The following is a 22,445-nucleotide window of genomic DNA, read 5'->3' as shown; positions in this document are numbered from 1 at the left end:
GAACATACCTGTAGCAAAATAGAACATATCTGTAAATATAATTCTGCAAATACAAAGTCACCCCATATACTTATACGTGTGTGCATGTGCAGGAGAGAAAAAGAGAGAGAAAGAGAGAGAGACGATGTATGTGAGTGCATATGAGAGAGTGTGTGTTTGTGTATGTGCAAGCTTGGTAAATTGTGTGTGTAAGTGGTGATGGGGTATAAGCCTGTGAGAAGGTATGTGGGGTAGTATGTGTGCATTCATGAGAGAGAGAGCATGTGTATATAGAGTGTGTGTGTGTATATATATTTAGTGGGGTGACCTGTAGTGTGACATGAACCCAAGATTCCGGTTGAAGCCACCCTCATGGGTACCGAACTTGGCTATCAGCCTCTGCTCAGCCACTCTGTGTTGTTGCGTATCCCAAAATCGCCTTGGAGGATGGTCACCCAAAGATCTGAGGCCAAAAGTCCCTGACCACTGAAGTGCTCCCCGAGTGGGGAGGGCATACACGCACACATACACCCCACACTCATACCCAATCACATACCCTCTCATAGGCTTATACACGATCACACTCACACATACACAAGCTTTCACACACAAAATACACACTCTCTCACGTGCATGCACACTCACACGCACATGCACTTTTTCTCTCTCTCTCTCTCTCTCTCTCCCTCCTTCCCGCGCACACACATAAGTCTTGGGGTGAATGTATATTTGCAGAATTATATTGACAGATACATTCTATTTTTCTCAAAAAATACACTAGTAGGCAGCCAATGCAGATAATCAATCCATATAATATTTTGTAAATTCCACTTTGGAAATAGGACCAGTTTGAGTCAAGATTGGGATACAGACAGACTCTGACCTCACACGATTAAGGTGTCTGAGCTGAGATGTTACCTTTTTTTTAATAAAACCTTAAGCTATCTTGAGAATGTGACTTAAAAGAAGTTCTGGGGTTTACATATTAATGAACTGAAACCTGTAACCCATTCTAAAAGATGAAAGACTTAACAACAATCAAGATTTGTTAAATATATCATTTTATTTGCATGACACTGTAATCATTTGCTATAAATTCTGTGTCTTATGGTCCTGCTACTCAACCACCTGAAGAAGGAGCAGCGCTCTGAAAGCTAGTGATTCCAAGTAAACCTGTTGGATATAACCTGGCATTTTATAATTTGTAACTTTGTCCACCCCAGTCCAACACCGGCTCCTCCACATCATGGCCTCCTTTTGTTACTGGTTTCTATGTTCACAAGGGTAGTTGGACATATTTGTACTTCTTAATTCTTTTTCAAAAATTCTTTGCAGATTGGTTTTCTTTCTTTGCAATTGTGGGATATAGGTAGTGTTACTTCTGCAATTATAACTACTTATGCAAGGTAAGTGCACTCACACCAGTGTATAATTGTTTCAACCAAGAGCTGAGTCAACAAGAATGAAAACTATGTGGAGGAAATATATAATTGTTTTTGTATTAGTTAAAATATGAATGCAAGAATGAAACGTGCCTGCTAACAATGGTAGACAAATAGATAAGATGCTGTGAGGAATGTAGGTTAAGCCAGATATGCTTGTACAAGCAGTAGTTATAAGCATCTGTTTCCCACTTTTGCAAAAACACAAAAACAAACCCAATTAAAAGGTCATAAGGATCAATATGGTTGGGGAAAGGGAGGAAATGGCACAGGTGGATGAAGTAGATAATCATGAAGAAGGATATACCTAACAATGGGCCACAGCAGGATGTGGTGAAATGGCCGAGTAAAACTTGTACTTTGTTATGCACAAGGCCAGATAAGGCAAGAGATAAACAATAGTAATGGGCACTGGGTTTGGAGTAGTGAATCTTAAATAAGATATGTACTTGCTGAACTCTGTGTGCCTTACCTCAGGCACCACGCTTGCAAGCGTATAATAAACATACTGATTGCTTCAGATCTTGTCTCGGACTGAAATTATTGAAGTGAGTGAGCTTTGTTTCTCACACAATAAAACTAATTATTTATTTGTTAATTTACAGAACCTGGTTGACATGTTTTTGATTCTGAAATAGTCTATATATAATTAGCAGTAATATCACTTCCCTTTTCAATTCAAATTTTTTTGTGACAAATGTATGAGTTGGACAAGGTTTCAGTCCAGCCCTTTTGATCATAACAATTTATCTCCCAGATAGTGCTCAATTTCCAATGTTCTGCAATATTATTTACATGCTTGCACATGTACCTTTTAACTTTGGAAGTCGCATTTTTTTTTTGGGCAAATTTTACCCAAATAGTATAAGAGATGGGACGTATGTGTTTATTTTTAAACCAAAGGCAGTCTCTTTCTCTATCAAAACATCCTTCAGGGGAAAGTTTAATGTTGCCTTCCAGGTAAGTAGCTCTTTGTGTATAATAACTTTAACCACTGCACTCCAGACAGAAACCAATTCATTGAGAAGAATCAAGTGCCCTCAATCTCAGTCAAACTGATTGTTTGCAGTATTTTAGATGTCATTTAGCAGATGCTACAATTTTCTTCCATTGGTACTGCAACTCGAGTGAATTGCAGGAAGCAAAAATCAAGCAGTGATAAATATCAACACTTTTACATCTGAAAAGCCACTATCATCAAATGAAAAATCTGCCCAAAGTGTTTCTTACCCACCAGAACAAAGTATTCATATGTATGAAGTCTGCTTTTGTTTTGTCAGAATTAGCTATCTGATTCAAAGTTAGCCAGTAAAGGTTACCACTTATGCTGGCAAAATGAGACATTGAGTGCGGAGATGAATTAGAAACGGGAAAGATGAAGCTTAGCAATCTGTCTCATGCAAGCCAATAGCTGCAATAATTAATTTTGCAAATAAGGTGTCCGTATCTATTAAAAATGGCCATTGCAAATTGCAAACGGATCATGTAAAACTGCAAATTAATCATGTTTAAAGAGTATAGGTTCAGTGAGAATCACTAGAAAACCATATGTTAAAATTACCATAGTTAACCAACCATTGCATAGTCATCAAACCTTAAATTAAATATAATTGTGGGAAGCTGTTAGGTGAATGAAGACAAGTACAGACTCCTGTTTCTCTTTATTCCAGAAAGCAGTGAAAACTGGAGAAATGCCTAAGAACCAAAGAACGCACATGTTACTCCTTTTTTTTATTTGAAGATAGCAAAATTAGCCCAAGAAACTACAGACCAGATTAGATTCCCTACAGTGTGGTAACAGGCCCTTCGGCCTAACAAGTCCACACCGACCCTCCGAAGAGTAACCCACCCAGACCCATATTTCCTCCTGACTAATGCACCTAACACTATGGGCAATTTAGCATGGCCAATTCACCTGACCTGCACATCTTTTGGAATGTGGGAGGAAACCTGAGCACCCGGAGGAAACCCACCAGACACGGGGAGGATGTGCAAACTCCACACAGCCAGCCACCTGAAGCTGGAATTGAATCCAGGTCCCTGGCGCCATGAGGCAGCAGTGTTAACCACTGAGCCGCCATGCTGCCCCACATGACTGTGACATCCAACAGGGGTAAGGTTATGAGCAGTTTTTATTAAAGAGAATGAAGGATCTGGAAAGAAACAAAACCATAAACCAATTGGGTTTCTGAAGAGAAGATTTTGCAAACCTGCAAGGGTATGCAAATACAGCTTGATAGAAGCATCTTGAAATGTTGGATGTTGTACTTCAATTTTAGTTGGTCCTTTGACAAACTTCTTTTGGAAAGTTGATAATGAAAATTAAGAAGGTGGAGTTGGTAGAAATATTTAACAATCAATGCATTACTCAGTAACCAATAGACAATATCACAGGGACTGTCTTCAATCTGGGGAAATGTCAGTATTTATCTGGCATGTTAATAAGGCTGCAAGGTTCTCAGGCTGAACAGGACAAACTACAATAGAAAAAAAACATATTTGGGAATAGACAAATGACAGGCGATATTCACTATTGAGAAATTCAATGCCATACATACCAGGGAGAAAGCGAGGACTGCAGATGCTGGAGATCAGAGTCGAGAGTGGGGTGCTGGAAAAGCACAGCTGATCAGGCAGCATCATGAAGGGCTTATGCCCAAAACGTCAATTCTCCTGCCCCTTGAATGCTGCCTGACCTGCTGTGCTTTTCCAGCACCCCACTCTCAGACCAGACAAAGGCTAAATTTTACCAAAAATCACGAAAGTTTCAATTTTGCAGAATTTCACAGAGGATTTCTCGCCATGAACACGAGCAAATTTTATGTGCAATTCTCTGCTACCCTCCTCATTCTGTATGCAGCACATCTCTGTGGTGCTACTCCATGCTATCTTACATTCACCAGCAGTGGAGTTACTAGTCACGGCCAGGAATTCCCAGGATTTGCAACAGGTACCAAATTAAAATCCCAGCCATGCAGCAGTTTAAAGGCTGCAAGCCAGGACCTACCAGTCAGAGGGCTGCTGCAGAATTCTAAAGGACACTGCTAAGCAAGGAAAGTTGGCAAGCTGCTGTGTGAACAGGGACTTGGAGGACGGGATGATGGAGAGGACAATCTACTTTCCTCAGGACTGCCAGACCAGACCACAATAGGGAGGTGATGGCCAACTGGCACTATTACTCGACTGTTAAACCAGAGACTCAGATAGTGTTCTGGGGACCTGGGTTCAAATCCTACCATGGGAGATGGTGGCATCTGAATTCAATAAAATCTAGAATTAGGAATCTAATGATGACTATAAAACCATTGTCGTTTGTCTGGAAAATTCATCTGGGTCACTAATACTTTTTAGGGATGGGAATTGCCATCCTTATCTGATCTGGCCAAAATGTAACTCCAAACCCACAGCAATGTGGTTGACACTTACCTGCCCTCTGGCTATTAGGGATGAGTAATCAATACTGTCCTAGCCAGCAATACCCACATCCCATGAATGAATAAAACAAGTAACTATCTGGGTCAATGCAGTGTCCAGGTCTGGACAAATGCCAAGAATTACAAAAGGTTAATGACCTTCTGACCTCCACAAGGGTAGGTGCTTCTCTCTGCTCCCTCACACTTATTCATCTCTGCCACTGCGTCCTCAGTTGCATGCAGCACTTTCCTTCAAACACTCTCATGCACATTTCTAGTGCCCTAGTCAATAACATGTGGTCTGTCCAGTTTCACTCTTTTTATAAGACTGATTGATGTACAATTGATTGGCTTACTCAGCCATTTCAGAGGGCAGTCACTCATCAACCACATTGCTGTGGGTCTGGAGCCATGTGTAGGCCAGACTAGGTAAGGATGGCAGGCTTCATTCCTTAAAGGATTGTAATGAACCAAGCAGAGGTTTTCAAACAGTGGTTTCATGAGACATTTAATTCCAGAATTTTACTGAATTCGCATTTCACCCTGTGCCATGTTGGTATTCAAACCCAGATATCCAGATTACTTGTGTCTCTGGATTGCCAATCTATTGACAATGCCACTACCCCATCTCATCCCCTTGAGACTAAATGGGTGCACTCCCCAGACTGTTATCAGATGATGCCCTTGAATTACCATATCAGTCTCCTCTAACAGATGACAATCCATTTTGACTTGACTGAGGACTCCTCCACTTAGAACCTGAGATATAGCAATTTGCTGAAGCACTTGCAGAGGGTTTACATATAAGCTGCTGGCATATGCTGCAGGTCTGACATTGATGTAGCACGGTGTCATTCAGCAACTGCTGGCAACCGTGACAAACAGTCTGGCTCTGTGCCTGCGCTAAAAAGCAAGGCAAGAAAGAAGTACTGAGAGGTTGTAAGTTCTGTATGAAGCAGGAATGTGAAAAAAGGCAAGGCAAGACAGAAATGCTGTGAACATGCAAGCTGGTGCAAAGTGATGAACACGAAAAGAGAATGCTAAGAACCTTGAGAAGACCCCTGCTCCAGTCCATGAGATAGATGCCTGTCCCTGCTCACAAATCAGCCTGACAGCAGCACTACACTGTATAAGAAATGCACATGCTCCAAAGTGCAGGACTGAAGTGGAGAACTGTATTGTAAGTGAGCCAGAATGTGTCATGAGGATGTGGTGAAGCTGATGTATGTCTCGTGCCAACCTCTCTAGACAAAGGATTCTGGAGGAATACAGAAGAGGAAACCTAGCCTGATTGATGGAATAAAATGTTTGAATTAGCAGTGATTGTAATGAGGTCAGCCAGCTGGATCTCATAGCATACACGTTCCCTGATTGGGACTGTTAGTTTAGTCCAATCAGGGAGCCCTAGCTGACATATAAAATAATGTAGAGGTGCTGGTGTTAGACTGGGGTAGACAAAGTTAAAAATCACACAACACCAGGTTATAATCCAACAGGTTTATTTGGAAGTATTCGCCGTCGGAGCTCTGCTCTTTCATCAAATAGCTGTGGAGTGGGATCACAAGACACAGAATTTATAGTAAAAGATTTCAGTGTCATGCAACTGAAAGGGTGAGTGTCAGATATTGACACTCTGGTGCCTGAGACAGTACTATGGTCAAGAACTGTTCACGTGTAAATAAAGGATGATTTGGTGATGGGATACTGGTCTCTGTGGAGTTATTTCAGAAGTCTTTCAAGAAATTGTACAGCTTGGACAAGTTCCCACCGGGAAAGAGGAAGTTAGAAAGACTGTCTTCAGGATATCACTTTGAAATGAGTAACGTAAGACATGATGTATACCTGTAATAGGTGCAGCATATTTGGAAACAACAGTTGATGGTAGGTTCATGTTCCCAGTGCATTTCTCTACAAAGGGGTTTTCCTCATCTGTATTATTCCACTGGAATGATCAGAGTCAAATGGGATGGACCCGACCCTTTTTCCATTTAGCAATTCCTATTCTCCTAGATTCTTATTTTGTGGGGACAGGAAAGTCCCTGTTGAGATAATATAGGATCTGTGGTGGATAAAATAAATTCGGAATTAAGGAGGTTGCATAGCCAATAAATAATACTAATAAGCTGCAAGTGTTTCCAAGAGTTTAAAGATAAATGTAAAACAAAATTCAACAGCAGTATTCATTTTCAAGCAAAGTGACAGTGTGATTACTTCAAATCTTTTAACTCAAGCAATTTTTCATTAAGATGGTGAAGGGGCAAATGTAGGGGAATGGGTCTGGGTGTGTTGCGCTTCGGTGGGTCGGTATGGGCTTGTTGGGCTGAAGGGCCTGTTCCCACATTGTATGTAATCTAATAATGGTCATCATCCAAAGGCAATTAGAGTCAAGCTGTTTTCTGGTAAACACACTATCCTGTGAATAGATTGCACTGATGGCATGGAATTCTAGTCTGTTGTGTTGATTACTCATAGAAATTGATCAGTTTTGTTTAATATGTGTTAAAAAGGAATGAGATTTTTTTCTCCTAAGTTATGATCTTAGAAGAAAGATCAGTTTGTACCTGTACTCAGAATGTAACCATACTCTTCAGCAGTAATTTTCAGGCTATAACTGTGAATGTCAAGACAGCGCCAAAACACAAAAGTCTTTATCCTGGGTAATAGTAATGACCCCTAATGACCTCTCTAAGGCCTGGTAAATTAAAATTCATAGGTCAACAAATACCGAGGTTTAAAAGAGGGTTGCATTCAATCAACTGCAATTTATTACAGACACAATCTTTAACTACTGATTAAATTAAATTTAGTATTCATTGTTGGTGTTCACCAGAGAGCTTTATTGAATATAATAGGGGAGGACAGCTTTATATGAAGGAAAGACCTTTGCTACCTGAACCTACTAAGATTGCATTTTAAATCAAACATAAATCAAAGTTTCAATACATGCCCGTTTTAATGCCATGGTATTGTCAGAACACGCTTTCTTGCTTATAGCTCTGATCATGATAATTTTTAAAATGGCTCACAGATATTGTGAAAATAAGACCAAATGCTTATGGCTTTGTTTTATTTCTAAATTGGAAACTTGGATAAGGTCAAACTCTTTTCAGGGTAAAAACAATGACTGCAGATGCTGGAAACCAGATTCTGGATTAGTGGTGCTGGAAGAGCACAGCAGTTCAGGCAGCATCCGAGGAGCAGTAAAATCGACGTTTCAGGCAAAAGCCCTTCATCAGGAATAAAGGTGTGGCAGTAGGAGATTATGATCTGAGATGTGTGGAATGCTGGATAAATACAAGGTAAAGTAAACAAAACTCGAGAGAGATTATTTTTCTTTTACTCTAATGCAACCACGGATGTTGACTAAAGAGTCGATTTCAACTTGATGTCCCATAAATTATAATACTGCGGTGATGAACACAAGTAATGTGCCATTTGGAGACAGTATATTTGAATTTGGGAAAGTAGCTCAAGGACTATCATACCCTAATGGTTCAGTTCTGGACAATGAAAATCATCTATAATTAAAGTATCACTTCTACTTGATGTAGAAGAAATAACGGATGCTGATGTTATTCAGAAAATAGGTCTCCACATCAGCTAAGGCTATTAGCTAATAACAATTGATAGTTCAGCAAGACATATACAAGCATTATTTGATCCTGTAAAGTTGATCTTCAATTTCAACTCTAATACTTTAACTTCTTTCCATTATTTTCTTTCCCAGAATGAAAAAGGTTTCTGCCAAGTAACAGATGGAACAAAATATTGGAATGGACAGTTGTCGTCTTGGAATAATCTTCAATCCAGCTTTCTGAACAGCTATTAACTGAGCTTGTGGGCTATTGCACAATGGGGAAAGGAAGTCACTGTAAGTAGATGTGAGTGGTACCAGCACAAAGCACTAACCAATATTGATTTTTACCACAGCTCTGAATTTTGCCATTGTGCTCAAGCAGGCCTATGAAAATTAGTTTATGAACGGCCAAAGTTTCTGCTTATAGCGCAATTAGAAGACACATGTGTGAGATGCTGTTTGTGCAGGTCACTCAGAGAAAAGGTAAAGAGACAAATTTACTCAGAGTCAGATCTGGAAGTATTACACATGGCGAGCAAGCAGAAGTTCTTTAGTTAACCACAGATCTATTTACAAGGATGTTGCCAGAGTTGGAGGATTTGAGCTACAGGGAGAGGCTGAACAGGCTGGGGCTGTTTTCCCTGGGCAGAGGGTGGTACGTGTATGGAATGAGCTGCCAGAGGATGTGGTGGAGGCTGGTACAATTGCAACATTCAAGAGGCATTTGGATGGGTATATGAATAGGAAGGGTTTGGAGAGATATGGGCCGGGTGCTGGCAGGTGGGACTAGATTGGGTTGGGATATCTGGTCGGCATGGACGGGTTGGACCGAAGGGTCTGTTTCCATGCTGTACATCTCTATGACTCTATGACTCTAAATGAATAATGTGTACAAGTTTTCTTGCCCCATGTTCAGCTTACATGCAATAGCTATTTCTGGTTCATGTGGAGCTTGAAGAGGATGAAACGTGTGTTTGCAGAACAAATTGCTGCAAGCAGTGGATCCAATACACCAAACATAAAAATATCTGAACTTCACAGGTAAGCAATGAGGGATCAGGAGACTATGAATGAGTGTGCCATCTTCACTAATCTAGTTGTGATAATGGAATGGTTCACACACCAATCACATTGTAAAGAACATCTTATTTTTGTTTTTTTTCCCTTTTACTAGTTTAAATCTGCAGCTTTACACTAACACATTTGTTTGAAGTAATATTCAAGTTTAATTTTTAATGTGCAAACTATACCAAGTTGTCACAGACAAATTCCCTTCAATTATGAAGAGTCCATTTTTTCTTCATGGCTCAGACTTTAAATACTAGCCTCATGATCCCGCGCTGCAGTGTCTTTACTGCTTCAGTTTCTTATCGGGATGACCAGAAATGATTCCTATACCCCAAGTGTGATTTGAACTGAACACTGTATGGTTTGATTGTGACCTCCTCTGACTTGTCCTCTATTATCTTGGAAATATGGTTTCATACACTACTGGCTTTGATGATTGCTGCTCCTCACTAGTTGGACAAACCGATCCAGAATCTACTAAGGCACCTAGGTCTCTTATCAACTTCATCTTTAGCTTCTTTCAACATTGCTCTTGCAATGAATATGTTCCCTATGTTTGTATTCGTCAACTTTGAACTTTATGTGCACTTAAATCTTTTGACCAATCCATTCTTTAACGAAGATGTCTCACCAAGCCAGAGTGCTCCTGAGTGCTACATCCATTTGTATTTAATTCCAAAGATAAACAAGGAACAGTGTAATCCCAGTACAAATTGCTGTGGCATCCCAAATGCTACTGTCATTACTTCAAAATAAGTGTGCTAACTAACTTTTTGATTAATAGCTTACATTTGCACATTTTACAGATTTTATCCAATCTTTATTTTACCACTTATGCCTTTGCACATGATGGGTTGAAGTTAGACTAATGAATTTGTTCTTTATGTTTAATATTTGTTATTCAATAAGATTATTTGCCCATTTCAAATCCACTGGCATCTTTCACAAAGCAATAACTCCCCTGTAGTAATTTCCATGTTTCATATGTCCCGGTGGAACTTGATCAACATCATCATCACATAATGGTTTTGAGCCACGTTAGCCTGCATATTGTCAAGCAGTTTTTATCTGGGGAGAACACGCTTCTGATGTCTCTCCCTGTGAATACTTGACGGAAGTGAATTTAACATGTTTCAAGGAAATGGATTGATTGCTTCCTGGAGCTTTGGACTCAGGTGCAACAGTAGTAATAACTCTTGGATATAATTAACAATGGCGCTGAGTTGATATTTAGAATGCAACGAATGTTAGAGACTTTTGTGGCGCAATGGTCATGTCCATATCTCTGAACCAGGAGGCCTGCGTTCACACTCCACATGCTCCAGAGATGTGTAATAACAAGCCTGGACTAGTTGATTGAAGTACCTGTAAAAAATGGTAATGTATGTTAACATGCTACGTCTGAGACCCAGACCTGAACTTTAAAGGAGAAGTAGGCAAGGGAGACAAACATGTGTTGATGTCACCAGCTGAGCCACTGTAAAAAAGTAGAAGGACTGAATCATTTTGCTGTACTTTTCAAGTAGATAATTTAGCAATGTGCATAAATATAGGAAATGCAGCATGGGACTTATATATGTTAGTTATTAGAAAGTATTTGAAAATTAAAGTGCATGATATGGAAATATGTGCAGCTGATGAACATAGACATGTCTTCGGGACAGAATATAAAGAGTAAGGCTAAATGGATTTTTGTTTTAACTAGGCAAAAGTGAGGACTGCAGATGCTGGAAACCAGAGTTTAGATTAGAGTGGTGCTGGAAAAGCACAGCAGCTCAGGCAGCATCCGAGGATGCTGCCTGCCCTGCTGTGCTTTTCCAGCACCACTCTAATCTAAACTTTTGTTTTAACTAGTCAGGATATGAATGGCACTGTGCTCCAGGGGTTTGATCTGTGGTTTCTTCAATTCTTCATTTAAATGTATAATTTAGACACAGGCACAAGAGAAATTGAAGGTACTGAAACTTGCCAATACTAAATTAGGAGCAGTAATAAACTCTGAGGAAGGCCATAATAGATTGGAAGAGCACAGAAGAGTTACTGGAGTTAACAGAGAGGTTTTGCATACAATTCAATATAGAGAAAAAATAAGTACCACAGCTTTTGAAGGAAATAAGTGAACATAAATATATTGAAAGCAATTTGTAGTGTTTAAGTGGAAATATGGATACATAACAGCATGAACCCCAGAAAAGCTGTTACATTTTTTAGATTCAATTGTGGAAATCTGGCTTAAGTTCATTAATGAAGTGCCCCACCTCAGCAAGGTGGAGCAGAAGTATGGCATATTATCGACAGGTGTAAAAAGGCGCAACAGTCGCATGGGCAGCAGGTTCAGGCACGTTCTTTGTGTTTTAGACTTAACCCCAAGTAACTATTTTCAATGTTGCGACAGGTTATTACCAAGGTCAAAAGCTCTGTCATTTAAAAGGCAAATAATTACGTATGAGATGAAGCAATTTAAAGAATATGACTGGGCAAGGGCAGGGAAATGAATTACAACAGGCAATTCTAATTGATGAGCTAAGAATAGCATAAGAATGGTAAAGTGATTAATAGAATATTGTGGTTAGCTTTGAGTGCCTCACTTTAGCAAGCATGTCAGGCTACGGACAGAGAACAGGAGAGAATCATTATGACAGGGGAGCTGAAAGACGTCTATTATAGGGAAACACAAAAGACACTAAGGCTCTTTTCAATTCAAAATGTGAGGAGGTTTGATTAGATAAACTGAAAATAGTGTTTCCACTCATCAGCAAATTGACAATAAAGACCATACATTTAAGCATCAACAAGGTGCAGACTGTAGTTACTTGTTCAATCAAAGCTTCTCTCTACATACATTGTTGGAGAGAATATCTTGAAATGTCCTCGACATCTTGTAATCTGTGAGCATTGGAAAACACAGGCCTTGATGGTTTCTTGTGGAGATTGTGGTGACCATCATAGCAGCAATCACAAGTATGTTGCTACTGCTGTCCACATTGCCTTCATTACTAAATTTGATGCTCAGCTAAGACAACTGCAGCACAGAAAATTCTCAACACATTGTTTGTACCACCACAGGCATGGAATTAAGTGTATCTTCATAGCCTGTATCCAAAATAACATCCTGGGTCATGAGACAGATTCTGCTAGTATACTAAGCATGTCAAACCTTCTTAAAGTGTTGAAACTTTGTTATAGGCATGTCTTGATGTTCTTCTTTCTTTTGAATATATCAATAAATCATCTAGGAATGCAAAGAAAACTACAATAGGTCCAGATTGCAAGGAATCTAAAAAAAGGCTGTCTTGACCAAAGGAGTAAGGGACAAAATCAAACTAAAGAAAAATCTGACAGAAGTACAAAAACTAGTGCAGATCCTGGCAACAGAGAGAGAATGGAAGGAACAATGAAAGGTGATGAGAAAAGAAGAATATGAAAGGCAATTTGCAAGGGATTTCATGATTTGCTATAAGGAAAACAAGAATGGGCAGACGTGACGTGGGATTATTGAATACAGATAATGATGGCATTATCAATGAAAATAAGTAAATGGCAAACACATTGAATAGCTATTTTGAGTATCATTTTACAGTGAGGAAAAGCATAAAATGTGGAACATCCAAGGAAATAAATCTTTATTCGGGGAAGGATACCCACAATTAACAAAAGCAACATAACTTTACGGGCGGCACGGTGGCTCAGTGGTTAGCACTGATGCCTCACAGCACTAGGGTCCCAGGTTTGATTCCAGCCTTGGGCGGCTGTCTGTGTGGAGTTTGCATATTTTCCCCGTGTCTGCATGGGTTTCCTCCGAGTGCTCCGGTTTCCTCCCACAGTCCAAAGATGTGCAGGTCAGATGAATTGGCCATACTAAATTGCCCAGAGTGTTAGGTGCTTTAGTCAGAGGGAAATGGGTCTGGGTGGGTTTCTCTTCTGTGTGGATTTGTTGGGCCAAAGGGCCTGTTTCCATACTGTAGGGAATCTAATCTCATCCATTAAAAAGAAAATAATGGCACTATTAAGTGACAAATTCCGAGGATTTCTGTCATGTTTTTAAAGAAAGTAGGTGAGAACATTACACATCTCTGCACTAGAAGTTTTTAAAGTCTTCTCTATTTGGGAACAATTATTTTGCATTGGAAATTTTTGCTTGTCATTGCTGTAAGATGATCAGAGTGACATATGTTTTTTGTAAAAGGTAGGTCATAACTGAAGAACCTGATCAAATTATTTAAATTGGTAACTAAAGTTGCAGCCTGGGAATTGTTCTAAGGCTGCTGTTTATGAAGCATTTAATAAAGTCACTCTTAAGTTTCCAATGGCTCAAATTGAAGCTCAAGAAAGTGAACCAAATTCCTGATCATGTTTGGAAATTGGAGACAGAGTGGGAATAATGGGCAGGTAATCCAACTGGCAGGATATGACTTGAGGGATCCCATGTGCTGTATATTTAACTTATAGTGACTGCCTGGCAGCTATTCTGCTATGGATTTACAAGGGGCATACTCAGATTAGGTAAAAATAGAAACTTCAAAATATTTTTACAACATTAGGAAATGCTGAGTTGATTTGAAACATTACAAATAGATTGAGGAACAAGATCAGTCAGTGGCTAATCTGGAACAAGATCTGGCTTTTGTACATTAGGATAAGCAAACTGCAGAATAGCTGCTGCTGTCTATGAAAAAAAAATTGATAACACAAATAGAAATGCTTGACAATAAAACTGGTAATTGTGAAAATCAACAAAGTCACCATCATGATATGATAACATATTGGCATATTTTTAATTCAATACAGTGCCTCATGGGCTCCTTTGTTAATGCAAATCATTAAACTTTCTTAAAGACAAGGTAAACATATAACATGCCCCTCCTTTCTGAATGAGTTCACCTTTCAGGACTCTATGCACTGTGTCTATACAATGTTGAGACTCTGCCTGACTGTTATTTTGCTGTATGTTTGCAAGCAGCATGCAGAAAAATCAGTTAGTTTTCTCCAGAACTGCTTCATAATTTGAGGTGTTTTACTGATTCAAAGAAACCTATGAACAGAGGAAATTAATCTCTGATTAGCAATTCTAACATGACACCCTGCTAGGATCTGTGTTGGCCCTCAAATAATTGCCACATTTATTAACAATTCCAATAACAGGATAGAAAGCTTCATATCAAGGTTTGCCATTGAATCGAAGATAGAGGCATTACACATTGTATAGACAGAAGAATAAATATGCAATTTGATAGTGACAGATTACTGAATGGTCAAAGCTACAAAATGGATTTCACAGATCGTTCATTTCAAACCTAAAAAGACAGAACAGAGGACCTTCTAAAAGTAAAAAGCTGAAAACAGTGATGTCCAAAACTTCTTGGGGGCCCAAATGCAAATGTCAATGAAATAGCACTTACAGGTACAGAGAATAATCAATAAGGCTAATGGACTGCTAGTCTTTCTATATGAAGCTAAGAAGTAGACGTTATGCTGTGGATATACAAAGTTAGCTGGTTAGACCAAGCCCAGGGTATTGGAATCAGTTCTGGTTACCATATCTCAGAAAGCATATTGCCACCTTGGTTTAAAATAATACCTGGATTCCAAGCATGAAATTACAATGATGAATTTCACAAACCAGGATTAGACATATTTTCTAATCAACTTGTTTACTGATGTTATGACACATCTTGAATCCAGTCCTCCTGGCTCAGGCACTATAACAGCCCCAAACTAGAATTGTATTCCCAGGAATTTAGAAGGTTAAAGGATGATGAGATCAACATTTTCACAGCATTAATAGGAACAGATTGGGTAGATGTAAAGAAATTGAAATGAGGAACTGCTTCTCACTTGGTGAAGTGTTAGAAGTTTGGAACTCTGATTCTCAAATGAAAATTATGTTAGATCAATTATCAAATTTCTATCTGAGACTCATACTCTTAGTGAATGTGAGTTCATATAGTTAGGTCATAATTTAGACACAAACTCAGTGAAGCATGGAATAGGCTCAGGATGTAAAATAGTCATCCCACATTACTTAGATGTTTCCTGATTTAGCTTAAATCTCCATATTTAAAATCAAAATAAAGTTTTGGTGTCTATTTTCATCAGTATCCCCCGCCTCTTTGGTTATCTGCTATCAAATGTATTTGTCTTTCTTATCTCTAGGCTTAACAATTCTAATACTCTCTTTGTTGGGTCTCCTAAACTGCATTCTCCATAATATCAGCTCATTCATGCTGCAACCTGCATCTTATTACATACTAAGTTCCATTCATCAATTACTGATATGCTCACAAGCCTATGTTTGCTCGCAGAATTCCAGCACTTCCAATTAAAATTTCTCATCTTCATGTTCAAATCACTATGGCCATGTTCCTTCCTAGCTCAGCTACCTCATTTTCAGATGCCTGGTATTCTTGAATCTTTTCACTCCAGTTCCTTAAGCGCCATCACTCCACAGCCACCCTTTTGTTCCAGTATAGGTGGCCATGTCTTCCATAAACATCTTGGCTCTGAGCTCTAGAATTGCCATCTCAATCCTCCCAGCTCTTCCAACTCTTTGGAGACCTTCTCCTAAATTTTCAGCCCTTTGACTTTTAGTCACCCCCCCATGAAGATATCCCTTTCTTTGCTGTAAATGTTTGACTGCCTGTCTGCAATGCCTGGTGTTTTGGTTCTGCTCTGTTAAAGGCTTTACGCAAACATAAAATACTGTATGCAAATGATCAGGTAATTTAAGAAGAGAACAAACAAAAGGGGAAGAGAAGAAAGGTCACAACAAAAGCAACTATCTGAGCGGGTAAACTGAAGATTTACTCAGCTGACATTAAATATTAAAGCTACACTTGCAAGCCAATTAAACACAGTGCACCAACCTTAAATTGTGTAAAAAAACAAGCAAGAGATGACCTGTGATTTTTTTTTTGGTACACCACAAGAGTTAATGCCTTTTAAGTAGGATCACCTTTGCCCACTTTCACTGTATCCAACAGGAATTCTGCAAAGCATGTAAGATTGTACAGATAGCAAAGCCAGAAAAAAAGACTCGGTTAATCCAAAGATTCTTTTTGAATAAATATCATGATTTTACATTGATGGGGAAAGTCTCTAACATGGACGGACTAATAAAATGCAAGATATTCCCTTTAAGCACAGGGGAAAATGTTTTGCAACCATGAAAGAATCCCCTTGAGCCACTACCAGCACAGACACATGATCCCAAGGGAAATCTGAGTGAGATGTCTTTCAAGATTTGCTTTCAGTCTATACACCAAAAAAATCAATAACAATATATATTTCACAGCAGAGTGAGACGTGTGCAATGAATCTAGATTCTATAAAAAGGGGAATTGTCAATCTTTTGGGAAGTTTTAGGTAGAGTGTGTTACCTTTAAAACAATCTACTTCAAAGTCTACTTTCAAGCTGAGGCTTTGGCTGTCGAGAGAATTTATTATGCACAATCCATCTACCCCCAACAAACATTGAAGATGTAATTGTAAGGCCCAGAATTAAATTTTGAACATACTGTTTTGTTTTCTCTTAACTGACCTGTGTCAGAGACTTGAGCTAAATATGCAACACTTACCTGAGAATTGTGAAACTGTTTAAACTCTGGCATTATTTAGTGATTAACAGTGTAACTTAATTCAGCCTCCAACCACATGTAATACCCACACTTTGCTAACACTTTCCCAGCCAATACCTCTCCATCAGAATATCCACCCTCTTGACAACATCCAACCTGATTCATCATTCCTCCCCTCTACCCCCATCCTCTTCCCCCTACTCAGCTGCCCATTCCTACTGAGACCTTACCAACCTGGCTCAATAAAGTGGCACAGCAGGTCAGGCAGCATCTGAGGAGGAAAAGAATCTCTGCTGTCCTCACTAACTATTTGCCTTCTGACTCTCCAGCATCTGCAGTCCTCACTATCTCCTATTTACCATCCTGGCTGCCAATTTCCCAACCACCTATTCACTCATCACCAACTCATTCACTGAAAACCTTTGAGATCTTTAAAAGCATGTCTGAATATGTCACCTGGTGTTGTTGAACTAGGGTGTGCCCCCTGCACTGTCTTTCTTCTGTGCTTGACTAGCAGAATCATTAGTGCTAAAGCTGGGAAGGGAGGATACAGCTAGAAGAACACAAAGTTTGGCATCACATTGCTGAAGGTCAGAAGGTCTGTGCCTCATTTGCATAAGGAATTTGACACAGGATTGCCTCTGATTTAACAAGGCCGTAGGTCTTCCAGCAGAAGCTGATACAGGTCAATAATTGTTTATGGTGACATCTTCAGCCATCTCTGACATTGCTTCTCTGGCATTCGCAGTCAGTGACTGAGCAGTGGTATATTCAATTACGTACCATTGTTTGGCATTGTACTGGGTCCTAGTTGCCAGCTGCCTGACCCTCTGATGCCACTCCATGACCTCCTGGCACTTGGTCATCCTCTGCCACTTGGTCATCCTCTGCCATTCTTCACAGCATCAACAAATAGTGCGTGCACAAGACACATTCTGTCCTCAGGGGAAGTGTGAACAACAGGCTCAAAATGATCTGATCAGACTTGGTCCTCCTACCTCTCTTCTTGACAGTAGACCAACGAGGAGCTCACTGCTATGTATTATATGCAAATCTGTACAGTTTGCCATATTTGGATAAACTAATAAGGATGAGAAGATGTTCACTGTTTTGTCTTTCAATTTTGCTCCTCTTAATCTTTCTTTTCCTGAAAAGAATGAAGAATTGCAGGATCCAGTTTCTTGGATTCTGGCTGACAGTTCTTAAATTTCTTCCAGTTAAATACTGCTTTTTTTTTTGCACTCTGCCATCAATTGAGTCAGCTTGCCACTAATTTCAACCCCTCACCAGATGCTCTGTTCTTTGAACCAAACTGTGGTATCCATTTGATACTACGCTGAGTGTCTGACCGAAGATTCACACAATTATAAAGATACTTATTTCTGCCCCCACCCTGTCTCAGCTCACCTGGCGCTGAAACTCTCAACCATACCTCTGTAATCTTTAGGCTTTGCTATTCCAATGCATTTTTGGTTGTCATCTTCTACTCTCTGGTCTGCACTCAATCCCAGACAAGCTTCCACTCTCCAGCCTGCACTGTATCCCTGACAAACACCCACCCTCTGGCCTATACTGCATCCCAAACCAACCTCCAACCTCCAGCCTGTGCTCTTTCTCAGAAAAGTTCAAATCACCAATCACCTCTCTGACACTTACAGGTTGCACACCTCACCTTTTCAAATGTAGAGTTCACCTTGTGTTTAAATTGCTTTGTGGCATCACTCCATCTTTATCGCTGTAAATTCGTCCAGCCCTACAACCCTTCAGGAATGTCGTGTTCCTCCAATTTTGACTTCTTTGCAACGTATAATATCAACATTAAAAATGTTCACATTCCTCTTGCAAACATCAGTGCACCTGAGATTAACATGATCTGATAGTCTTTAAGTTCTTCACTTATTAATTCTCAATATATCAGACACAGGACAATATATTCAACCCACCGACCACACTCCACTGTTCAACAAGACCATGGTTGATCATCTGCCTCAATCTCCTTCTTTCATACAATATCAATGACCAAGTCATCCAATGGAGTATAATGTGGGAAAGTGTTAACTTACGTACTTTGGCAGGAAGAACAGAAATGCAGCATGTTATTTAAATAGAACGAGTTTGTAGAACTCAATGATTTAGAAGATTCCATCTGGGCAACTTGGTACACAAATTACAAAGTTAGGTTGCAACTACAGCAAATGATTGGTTAGACAAATTTAATGTTCTTGTCTATTGTAAAGGGATTTGAGTATAATACAATAGCATTAAAATCAGTCCAGAAAGGCTTACTTGACTGATTCCTGAAATAATGGAGTTATAAGAAAAAGATGCATAGGTTGGGCCAGTATCCATTCAAATATAGCAGAATGAGAAGTGATCATATTAAAGATAAATGATCCTGAAGGGACTTGAAAGGATGTTTCCCTTTGTTGAGCTAAGCAACATAAAAATAATGACTTTTCCACTTAAGACAGAGAAGAAGAGTTTTGTCTGGGAGTCCTTAGTCTCTTTCCAGGATAGGTGTGGAAATTGGGGCATTGAGTATTTTTAAAAATGAGTTAGATCAATTCTTATCTGACAATGGAGTAAATTACCCATCTCATCTTGGGACCTTGAAGCTGACAGGAAAATCACAGATGCCTCCAACAATGGGCCTTAAAAAGCCCTTCATTTGTTGAGTTGACACTTACAGTGGCTGCCCTCTTCTACAACTTCCCTCTAGGCCAAGGAATTGAGTGGACTTGAGCAACCAGAGAGCTACTGGTAGCATGAAATTTGGTCACTGAACCCCAACTAATGGCAGATGCAAACAGCAAAAAAAAGCACGTTCATCAAGTAGGCCGAAGTTTCAGGCCCGGGCTTATTGACTGAGCAGTGCTGGATACATCACAGACATGCTTGTCACAGTTGTCTGCATAAGATGAGCTAATGAAATATGAAAAAAAATCACTTCGCACAAAGTTAATCAGATTCAAAGATCATGCAACCATCAGATTTCCATCTGAGAACCATGAGATGAGGGAAAGCACAAAGCCACTAGAAAATGCAATTATTACAAACACCAATACTGGGTAGTATATAGCTCCTTTCGATATTTTCACTTCCAAGATCCTAGTGGATTTTTACCTCAGTAATTTATATGGAAAACTACATTAATGGATAATCCATTGGATGTTAAAATAATTGGTGATACAAGAGCTAAATAAAATGTCAGCTTTCATTTTCAATGGATCAATACTGCACAAAATAAGCCGACTACTTACTAGCAGTCAATTATCCTGTCTCTTGATAAAGTTAGCGATTTTGTTACCAACATAATTCTTCCACTCAGCTAGTTACCATGCACCATCTTTCACTTAAAAACAAACTGCAGGAACAATACACCCATGCATTCTGCATCCTGATAAAACCATAGACGATGGGAGTGATTTCGAGGTTTCGATGTTATTTGAATCATTCAGGAACGTTAGTTGTGAAATCAAACCATTCATCCAGCAGATGTGGTCTGCCCTTTTAGCAGTATCTTAGGTCTGTTTGAAATTCCATCTGCATTCATATCCATTGATATTAATTGCACAATATATCAGAGAAAGGTTCATGCACTTGCATTATTAGTAAGCTGCAATTCCCCACAGTGAGCTCTTGGTCTAAAGCCAGTCCATCACATCAAGGATTAAATTGGCTGCCAGGCATTTTCTGTGTAGGAGGGGAGAACAGAAGCAATAAAAATAAGTAGACAAAAGACTGGAGGCTGCTATGGCTGCTGAATAGCCTGAGAAAAGAGCATAGCATACGTGAAAATCTTTAATGTATCCCATGGACTGCCAAAGACACTCTGGTGTAAAGAAGACAAGCTTGACTGCCAGTATTATGGCAGAGAGGTCATTAAGGTAGGAACACTGATTATAGCCTACTCCAGGCACAGGCAAAAGCCTGCTTATAATAAGAAACCCCTAAAAATTCCTGTGCAGCATGCAAACAAATGGAATTCTGCACTTTTCATTGGTTAAGACCAATGAACAGGAAAATCCAGCTTCAGTCCACAGCAAAGCTTTCCGAACTTTTCCCACAGTGACCCCAATTTGAGTCTTGAAATCCATCGTGGCCCTTCAGTGAGAATTGAGGTGGGGGAGGGGGGCTGAGACAACGGGTGTTGTATGTGAGAGTGGGAGGTTAGCTGTTATAACTTAGTCAGAGTTCCATTATGACATTTGCTGCTCCAGAACTCATGACCCCTGAACTTGGGTAGCCCTGGTATCTAGAAAAGGAGCAGACAAATGGAGTGGGGTGCCTGGGCGTGGAGAGTGGAGATTGGATTTAACCAAATTCAAAACAAATCACAAATATGAATCTATTGGTTTCAGACGCACAGCCCTGACTGCATAGCAGATTGTTTCTGTAAAGAGATCCTACATTTAATAACTAACTGTGTTTGGATCGATCAATATAAATGCCCAAACAACAAATTTGTAGTTAATACTGAAAAGTAGGTCACTGATGGATGACAGACAACTGGTCACACCTCAACAGCTTTGAACAAATCTTAAAATAAAACTCAAAGAGACAGACATTGATTTTCAATCACTATGCATTGTGCCCTTCAATTGTGGATCCCTGCTACAAACACAAGGAGGCCAGACACAGAATCACTCCTGAAGGATGGCCTCAGGAGGAAACAAAAGGAGACTTAAGTCCTTACCCCAAATTCTTCTTGCCAAACATGATGCACCTGAGAATCCTCTGCAGCACGAGCAAGTCTCTGTAAGAAAACACAAAAGGCAGTCCATTAAATTTGGTGTAAGAAATATATTTCAGTCTCTTCTAAATGAATATTTTGCATCAGTATTTACTGTGGAAAACGATATGGAAGATATAGACTGTAGGGAAATAGAAGGTGACATCTTGCAAAATGTCCAGATTACAGAGGAGGAAGGGCTGGATGTCTTGAAATGGTTAAAGGTGGATAAAACCCCTGGACCTGATCAGGTGTACCTGAGAACTCTGTCGGAAGCTAGAGAAGTGATTGCTGGGCCTCTTGATGAGATATTTGTATCATCGATAGTCACAGGTGAGGTGCCGGAAGACTGGAGGTTGGCAAACGTGGTGCCACTGTTTAAGAAGGGCGGTAAAGACAAGCCAGGGAACTATAGACCGGTGAGCCTGACCTCACTGGTGGGCAAGTTGTTGGAGGGAATCCTAAGGGACAGGATGTACATGTATTTGGAAAGGCAAGGACTGATTCGGGATGGTCAACATGGCTTTGTGCATGGGAAATCATGTCTCACAAACTTGATTGAGTTTTTTGAAGAAGTAACAAAGAAGATTAATGAGGGCAGAGCAGTAGATGTGATCTATATGCACTTTAGTAAGGCGTTCGACAAGGTTCCCCATGGGA

At 39.7% G+C, this 22,445-nt stretch overlaps 1 protein-coding gene across 10 annotated transcripts in view; it reads right to left on the bottom strand.

The window, feature by feature from the left end:
* Positions 1–22,445, bottom strand: part of LOC122561717 (voltage-dependent calcium channel subunit alpha-2/delta-1) — a 661,591-nt gene that overhangs the window by 432,591 nt on the left and 206,555 nt on the right. For all 10 annotated transcript variants that reach the window (XM_043713760.1, XM_043713766.1, XM_043713767.1 and 7 more), the window contains exon 4: positions 21,750–21,809. In XM_043713760.1, the coding sequence (XP_043569695.1) occupies positions 21,750–21,809 (60 nt within the window). The remainder of the gene's footprint in view (positions 1–21,749; positions 21,810–22,445) is intronic.

Source organism: Chiloscyllium plagiosum, chromosome 23 (assembly GCF_004010195.1).
Source record: "Chiloscyllium plagiosum isolate BGI_BamShark_2017 chromosome 23, ASM401019v2, whole genome shotgun sequence".
NCBI classification, from domain to species: domain Eukaryota; kingdom Metazoa; phylum Chordata; class Chondrichthyes; order Orectolobiformes; family Hemiscylliidae; genus Chiloscyllium; species Chiloscyllium plagiosum.
Note: the sequence above shows the minus strand (reverse complement) of the source record. Positions and strands in the feature narration are given on the sequence as shown.